This window comes from Austrofundulus limnaeus, unplaced genomic scaffold (assembly GCF_001266775.1).
Source record: "Austrofundulus limnaeus strain Quisiro unplaced genomic scaffold, Austrofundulus_limnaeus-1.0 Scaffold7, whole genome shotgun sequence".
In the NCBI taxonomy this organism is placed as follows: Eukaryota; Metazoa; Chordata; class Actinopteri; order Cyprinodontiformes; family Rivulidae; genus Austrofundulus; species Austrofundulus limnaeus.
In genome coordinates, this window is record NW_013952409.1 from 3,637,829 (window position 1) to 3,646,795 (window position 8,967).

Sequence of the window (8,967 nt, forward strand, 5' to 3'; positions counted from 1 at the left end):
CATTTGAAATATATGAGTTTGTATGTAATATATGAATATAATATACAAGTTTCACTTTTTAAATGGAATTACTGAAATAAATCTACTTTTTCATGATAGTCTAATTTTATGACCAGCACCTGTACAGTTATTCTGGCATAAAGAAGAATTTACTCAAGCTGCACCAGAAGTGCTCCAGCATGTGCACCCTAATACGATTCTAGTTTTTTAATCTGGTTAGAACTCAGATTTTCCAAACTAAAGTCATTTAAAACATTATCTGCAACAAGTAAGATTTTATTTGTTCATAACCTTTTCATAAAAGCTCAATTTAAAAAAATGAACTACAACTTTAACCAGTTTTAGATGCCAAACTGCTTTATAAAACTATTTCATGCTGCTGAAGTTTGCTCGTTTTAAAGATTGCTTATATTATAAATGTGTCGTTTTGGTAAATCAACACAAAAGTCTTGAAAATAAATGAATCCCGTAAAAAATCTTTCTTAAATAGTTTTATCACTTTCATCTAATCTGTTAAACAATATCTAATTAATAATTTGTTTCTGTCTTTATATATTCTCATCGTCCAGTATTTACTTTAACTGTGTGAAGTTCCATTTTTTGTTAGTCACATGTCTTATTGTGCAAATATATCAATTAAATATGAAATAATTTGCATTCAGCACAAAAATAGCTGCAAAAGTAATTTTAATATTGATGATATAAGTTAATTGCAGCTTGTTAATAAAATATTAGCATGTTGTTTTATTATTACCATTTTTTTCATTCATTGTGCACCCATCCAATAGTCTCACATTAGAAGCCAGCAGAAATCTAACTTTAAGGCAGAAGAAGTTTCAGTTTAATTAAAACTTGATGCAGCTCATTTGGTTAAAAGGTTTTCTGACAAATCTCAGTCTCATTTGTATAAAATAAAGTTTTATTCTGAGTTGYAATGGAGGATCTCAGCATGTGCTGTCATTACATTGTTTTTCCCTCAGTGTGTTATCTATTACTGAGGAACATTAGCTTTGAAATGCCAGCCCGGCTGAGTGGATAGAACTGTATGCAGATTTGTACCTGTTTAAAAAGAAAACTTTAATTTTCAGCTTTGATCAATGTGTTGCGAGTTTATGAGCTCACTGCAGCAAACAAAGAGTTGAATGGTTTATAATCCGAAGTTCAGGTTTCATAAAGTGAACAATACCATTAATTTAATACGTGTTTAAATATGTGTCATTTGTCACTTTATAACCACAAATACAGGACAGCTTTCAACATCATTAAACAACTTGTGACTACACTGTCTGCTCGACGGTCATTTGCTCTGTATTCAAATAAATAAAACCACAAGAACATAAGTGATAGAAGGGAAATAAGATATTTCCTGTATGGACTGTTAAATAATGCCACAATCTAAGATATTCAGTCCTATTATCATTATTATTGTCCCAATGCTGTTAAAAAACAAGGTATCTTATAGAGTCTGTGACAGCATTTTTTTTTATAACAAACATGAATACATTTTTGAAAAGACAACATTAACAACATTGCAAAAAGAAGTTCACACTACTGTGATGAAGAGTTGTTGAGATATTCACATGTGAACTAACAGGAAGTGATGTCAAAGGGGAATGTCTGCATGAAAACAGAGGATTGCTACAACAGCTGACAACACAAACTGTAGAGAAGACTCTGATGGTTTTTTAGGTTTTTTTGAGTCATTATCAGAGACAAAGAAAAGTCAGAGTTCAAACAATACTGTTAGAATAAAAAAGATCAGAGTTTCCTTTGTTAGATTTCCCCTTTGATGTCACTTCCTGTTTCACTTTGAGCCAAGTTCTGGAGAAAATATGGAAATTATGTGACAAAATGGGTAAAATCACATGTTTTATGTCAAGTTTCTTAAATATAAAGATRTATTCTTTGACTTTTTGTGTTTGAGTGCGGTGCATGTCACAGACACTTTAAAATGTTTATTTTATTGGGTCCAAATATTCATCTATATTAAAAAGAAACAACAAACTCATCATTCCTGCTCTCCTCCTTTCACCTGCTTCTTTTTAGACTTTGTTTTGATGTTAAAGACTTGCTGCTTTGCTGCCACATTTTAATCAGATTAAAGGTTTAGACTTTGACTGAGGGTTTTTTTTTTTTTTTTGCATCAACTTGGTTCTTTTTATTTTCAGTCGTTGTGTAGATTTGCTGCTGTGTTTGCAGTCAGTGAGCGTGTTTGTGTGGGACCGGAGCTAAACCTCACGTTTGACTTTAGAATACTTTGGTAAACAGAGGAGTTYACAGGTGACTCAATGGCTGCAAGGTGTCCAGGTCCTGGATCTTCTGGACAAGCCCACCACCTCTCCACCACCCTGCCTAACAGCTGGTAGGAAGCGTTTTTGCAGCCATGCATTGCTTAGGTTTTGTTACACACAGTGCTGAGTATCATGGTCTTGTTTGTCTAAGGGATTTTATGTCTAGTTGTGCTGCCATGTTCTTTTAGATGTCGCTGTATTGCATGAGAATGCACCTAATATCAGTTTTTATCAAAATGCCTCCATCATTTCTCATCATAAAATAACTTTGGCATGAAAAGGATCAGGTAATTTAATTTAAATGCATAATTTCCCATTTTGGGAGAGAAGGTAATATTTAATGTTTCCCAAAACACATAGCTGGGGAGGAGGTGTACTTTTTTACTGAGCACTAAAATGTGTTGGAGCTTTTTTTGTTTTCCTAAACGGCTGAGTCATCCTCACAACAACTAAATGACTGTTGAACAGAATTCAAATGAAGTCTGTTCGAGGCAACAGGAAACAGCACAGAGGCCACAAATGCAAACAATTATTGATTCCTCACAAACAACATTATCTGGGCACAAATACAGTTTGTGATCGTTGCTCTGGAAGCCTGTTGGGCCTGCTGGAAACAGCTGCGAAGGAGGAATTATCCTGAAAAGCTCGAATGATGTTGCCTTTTACCCACATAAACTTGTGCTGTAAAAGCATCCAGGTGACGCTGTCGCTGCAGATGTGCGCTCTGACCTCTGTCAGCCTGCCGACGCTGCACTGACCTTTTGTGAGTACGATTCGGTCACAAAATGGATTTACATACACATTAAATGTAACCCCCGACTTTCCCTCAGCGTGCACAACAAGCACTCCTCTGGATCAGATCTTCAGCACCACAGGAAGGTTTGTAAGCCTGCAGAGTCCCCCCCACCCCCCACCCCACCCCCCGGCTCAGAACTGATAAGGTCAGCCTCCTGGCAGGCCTTTTTCAAACCTAAATAACCTTTCGACGTGACATGTTGATGCTATAAATGCCATAAGTCTTTTTTTGTTCAATTTATATGTTGCTAATACAGTTGCTCTGTTATGCAACAGAAATAACAAATACCGTATTTATTCAAGTATAATACGTAAAATTAAATCCATAAAATCATCCATAAAGTTGGGGGGTAGTACTATACTCGGATAAATATTTTTACTTATGTATTTTAACTGAAATATCGGCTTCATTCACAAAATGCCTGAGTCCAGTAATGACTCTGAGACCGCTTCGTAAAAAGCAGTTGAAACGAGCTCACCTCTGACACTCCTCCGTGCTTCAGAGCGAGATAATAACCGATCCAGGCAGGAGACATGATGTGGAAAAAAGGGGGGAAAGTATTCCTGCACCTTAGTAATGACAACGAACTAATGACATTAGTGTGTGACCAAGCTRCTCCTCGAACAACAACAAACACATGTTCATGTGTAATGGCTGCCGTCTACCGGTGTTCTGAAAAAGTTTATATCCCTGAAAAAAGTTTCCCCACCAGAGGGGGTGCTCGCGAGTAGGAAGTAATCCGCTTTTCCCCACAAGATGGCCCAAATCTCATGTGAAGTCTCTGACTTTTGTGTTGGCTCCTCCTGGTGGACTATGTGTAAAATGCCAGAATTCATGTGATGCTGCTACAGCTGATACTGTATATATTTGTCAAAATACCTTTTAGTACATATGTTGTTAAAAGAAAACGAACAGTCCAAGGATCATTTTACTGATATGTATAAAGACTGCAAAGGCTGAAAAATCTTGAAGTCTGTATGAAATTGGAGGCAGTTTGAGGATTAAACTTTTTATGCTTTTTAAGCTCACAAAAAGGGTGGGCTCGTATTATACATGAGATCGTATTATACACGAATAAATACGGTAAATATCTTTACTGCATTTGAAAGATTAGAAATCTATGAATGGTCCTTACAATTCTCTAAAATCACATGGAGTGACTATACGACAGACATTTCTAGGAAAACAGTATATTCAGGTGCTAGGCTCGTTGCATGCYTTTTTTTTAGTTTCAGATTTGTTTATTTCAAATTGACAAGCTTCTCCTCCCACCCACCAGAGAGACATTTTACCCTGTTTARGAGTTCAGCTTTCATTAGGCAGGGTTCAGGAAGCAGGAACACTGATGCTTTTAGGCACTTAGCTGCACTTTCTCTCATCCCCRCGTCGCACTCTGCTCAGCTGCGCTCTGATTGGTTAAGGCTCCGCAGTCATTAACCCCRTTTGAATCTGCTTTGACCTGGGTCATGCATCACATTGTGAGTAATTTATAAACAATGTCCAAGTTTGTGGGCCAGATGTGATGCAGGGGGGGGGACACCGGTTGATGCTTGTTGTTCTGAAGAGACTGTCTCTTATAATGATCAAGTTGAAAAGACAGCGAAAGCTAAATTTCACATTAATTTCACTTCAATGGCCTCTGCAACACATTTCAGCTGAAACTTCAGAGGCTTAAAGGTGCTCATTGCAAAGTATGAGTAATAGTTATCCTGGTCTAAATCAGAAGGTGCAGTTTAAAATAAATGTTCAGATACAGTCCAGAGCTAGTTCRTACTCGGTGTAAACAAAGCTCTCTGCAGAGTCCAGAAAACACATGGAAGCTTGAGTCACGTGACTGACCTACATAAGGCTGGACGTAATCTGGAGGTAAACAAATGTGGCGGWTTGGTCTAAGAGTAGAATCTTGGAGAAGTTATAAGAATGAATCTGTTTCTAAACATGAAAGAAAAGGAGAGAAAAAAGAGGAATACTGAGGAWCAAGCAGGGGCAGTGAAGCATTTTTAATTCAGCGTTCAAACACGGCTTTTGTAAAAACTTCTGCTCTACTGGTAAGTTTCTGGTTTCTATGATGTTTCGCATCTAATCTAACCGTTAAATATATGATCTATAAAAACTTCAACTTCTCCATCCAATAATTCATCCATGATGTCATCATTATTRACCCGTTTTAAGTCATGTTGGCTGTTTTCATAAGTAAATAAACATATGTAAGTTAGCATATTGTCACAAATKTTCTTTTTTATAAAGTACACATTACAATATAAGAGTTTTCTTTCCTACTTTCTGAATTTGAAAAGGAGTTTTTGATTATAATATGAACCGTTTTGCAGTGAGCACCTTTAAATACTGTATGTTGGTGGTTTGATCAGGTAAACTGTTGCTGGGAAACATTTTCCTGAACACAGTGGTCTAAACTGATTCACCTAAAAACAAAAATAATATTCCTTTGGAAATATTGGAGGTATGGCAGAGCATTAGGGCCGCACAAGTTTTTTTTAACCGAGAATAAAATCATAATATTCTGAAATTAAAGTCTTATTTATTAGATTAAAGTCATACTATACCCTTCACATGAAAAAAATCAGTCTTACCATTGCCTTAATATGAGAACAGTTAAGCAACGTGTGAAGTTGTTCTTTAGTTTTGGGTAAAATAAATGATCTTTTAGCACATTAACATCAAATTATCAGTAGYAKGRYTTTGAAATGWTTGTGCAAACGACTATATGATAAACCAAAGCTGTACTGTAATTAATGGCTGCATTGTCAGATAGTCGTCAGGTAATTTAGATGAAAGCATATATTACACTAACAGTGACCCAAAAGTCATTGCAGACCACTTCATACACACAGAGACACACATGACTGTCCACAGCAGGCGTGAGGAAAATAAAGAGGAAATGAGAAAATATCAGGAATGGAAAATTGACATGTAAGATTAAGACTTTTCTTGTAATATTATGACTTTAATCTCATAATAATACAACTTTAATGTTGTAATTTGACTTTATTCTCATGAAATTATGACTAATCTTGTAACTTAATGACTTTAACCTCATAATAATACAACTTTAATGTTGTAATTTGACTTTATTCTCATAAAATTATGACTAATCTTGTAACTTAATGACTTTATTCTATTATAATAATAATAAAAATCTTGTTGCGTGGTTCTAATAGGGCCTAATTCCAGGTAAGATCAAAACYCCTTTTGTTGAGTTTGTCTCTTGTGCCTCCCTGCTGTCTGAATGAATATAGATGGGAAGCACAGATTTGGAGCGTCCTCCTCGGCTCACATCTGAAGCATCATCCAGCTCTGACTCGTGAGGGGAGGAATGCTCTCTAACGAACCCCCTGCTGAGAGTTGAGGCAAAAATAGACCTTTGAGCAAGTGTGTTGTTTTCTGCGCTGTGACCGGAAGTTGTCTGCTATTGTTTCTTTTTCTTTTTTTTTTCTTTGTTCTGGCCGTTTTCTCTTTCTGATTTCTTGCCAGAAACAACACGTGTAAATGCACGTTTCTTACCATAAAACTTGTAACACTTAGACGCAACACTTTTCTCTTACTGCTCTGGCAAAAAAAAAAGCTTTTAATGCTCCAACAGTATGCTGCTGAGTGTTTTATTTTTTATTTTTTTATTTTTTTCTGGAGGTGATGGCTCATATTTAATATTTAATCCTCCTTTCAGACAGTTATTTCTCTGCCATGAGAAGCTTCTGCAGCCACATGAGATTCCTCCTGATATCCAGCAACTATTAATAATTAACAGTCACATTTCAAATACTGAGGAGGAAAAAAAAGCTGAGGGATTTAACATTTAAAAGTAGTGCAATGTTTTTGCTCATGAAAGATTATCAAACCACCCATGTCAGATGGGTTTACTCTCCCAAATGTTTCCGGGGACCAACAGGTTGGAAGATGGGGAGGAGAGGGACGGYGTGAGGAGGCCAAAGAAACGTCAGTCAGGATTAACGTCTCCGCTCTGCTTAGCTGGAGTAAGCTCCTCCAGGAATCACATGCTTAGTTCAACAGCAGCTGAGAGACCGCATGTAGTCAACAGGGATGCAGCATATGCAAAAGGTTTCATGCTGATATTTAGGATTGGTTCTTTTTCAAAGGTTTTGGAGGTTGTCTTTATTTAAACATGTAAAACATTTCAATCAAATCAGGCAAGTTGAACAAAATGAGGCTGTGAGGGTTCAAACTCAGTGAAACAAAGGATATTTGTGCCCAACCCCACTTCACCTCTTGCCCCTAACTCTTAACCTCATTCCTCTGTTTAGTGTGCTCACCTAAAAAACTAATCCACGTGTCCTGGTTCTTTTACAGATATGCTGGTCAGCTATCTGGCTTTACAAACTGAGATTTTCTACGAGGCACACTTTCAAGAGAGCGTTGCAGAGATTATTTCATGCATKTTTAAAATAACAAGCAGAATAATTTATAAGGACTAGCAGTTAGTTTGTTTACATTTCAAACCCAGCATGAAAGCTTTATGTAAAAGCTCTGCGCCTTGTTTCCTGTTTTTTGATGCGTGTTCGTGGCAGCGTTACAGCACCACATGCAGGCCTGGCATGGTTACCACAGTGTGTTCTTGAAATAGTGCCGTGTTTACAAGGATAATTTTAGAAACAATCCCCCCCCAAAAAAGGTTGTTTTGGAAGAATTGTTTCCATGTGGACACGGCCTCAAACTGGAAAACAAAGCAAACAATCGGATGAAGCTTTCAAGACAAAAACTTCCAAGTCAGACAGACGAGACAGATTTGTTTGCCTTTGTTAATACCACATAATATCCAGTGAGTGTCGACACTCATCTAGGGTTGGACAAATATCAGCTGAGCTGCTGCATCTGTCTCAACTTATTATTTATGACCTATGATCCAAATAGGCTTGGTGCAGAAATGTTTGCATTCCTACATACTACTTTAATGAATGTTATAAAGTATTTTTGCATACAGTACTTTAAAAAAAAACTTAACTGATACTGATACAGAGTGGAAACTCAGGCTGGTATCTCCAATTCTGATACCTTCTGAAAATAAACCTAACGTAAATCTATACTCAAATAACTGCTTCATACAAGATGTAAGAGTATTTCACATATTAATTTTAAAGTATTGAGTTAGCATCCTCATTTACCAAGCCAAGACAAAAAAATGAAATAAAAAACTGAGGAAACAATCAAACATAATATGTAAAAATGTTGTTTTAAACATTAAGAAATTAAGTAAAATAATAAAATGATTAAAAATAAATGATTAATTATCCAAAACTACTATTAAAATTAACATTTTTATAATGATAATTCATGCAAGAGCATATTAATATAAAAATACTGAAGAAGAAGTAGTTCCCACTAACCCAGTATGATTTATTAATTTTTTTTATTGTTGTTTAAGATCCCTTTTTCAAGGGCGGCTTGGGGCAACCTATTGTACATATTTTTGTGTTGTGAGGGAAACTGGAGTACCTGGAGAAAACCCACACAACCATGAGGAGAACATGCAAACTCAAGACCCCGGGTCCGAACCGGGGACCAAACCAGGACCTTCTTGCTGTGAGGCGTCGCTGCTAACCACTGAGTCGTCATCTTTAGACAAGATTTAATCAGTTTAGTTACTTTCCATCGTGTTCCTTTTAATGATATACATTACCTGAAATTACTAAAGTATCAAAGTATCCATATTTTAATCAGAGTTGTAAAGTAACTAAGTACAAATACTTTGTTACTGTACTTAAGTAGAAATTTTGGCTATCTGTACTTTATCTGAGTAAAATTTTTTTCAGACAACTTTTTACTTCTACTCCTTAAATTTACACAATTACCTGTACTCAGAGGTTTATAGTAACTAAGCACATTTACTTTGTTACAGTACTTAAG

At 36.2% G+C, this 8,967-nt stretch overlaps 1 protein-coding gene across 6 annotated transcripts in view; it reads left to right on the plus strand.

Moving 5' to 3' along the window:
• The window catches only part of ndrg4 (NDRG family member 4), a 53,588-nt gene that overhangs the window by 4,929 nt on the left and 39,692 nt on the right, over positions 1–8,967 (plus strand). For 4 of the 6 annotated variants that reach the window (XM_014033237.1, XM_014033257.1, XM_014033251.1 and 1 more), the window contains exon 1: positions 2,274–2,362. The exons of the other annotated variants lie outside the window; for them this stretch is intronic. In XM_014033237.1, coding sequence (XP_013888691.1) covers positions 2,289–2,362 — 74 coding nt within the window. In that variant the 5' untranslated portion in view covers positions 2,274–2,288. Of the gene's footprint in view, positions 1–2,273; positions 2,363–8,967 lie in introns of those variants that run through there. 6 annotated transcript variants of the gene reach the window in all.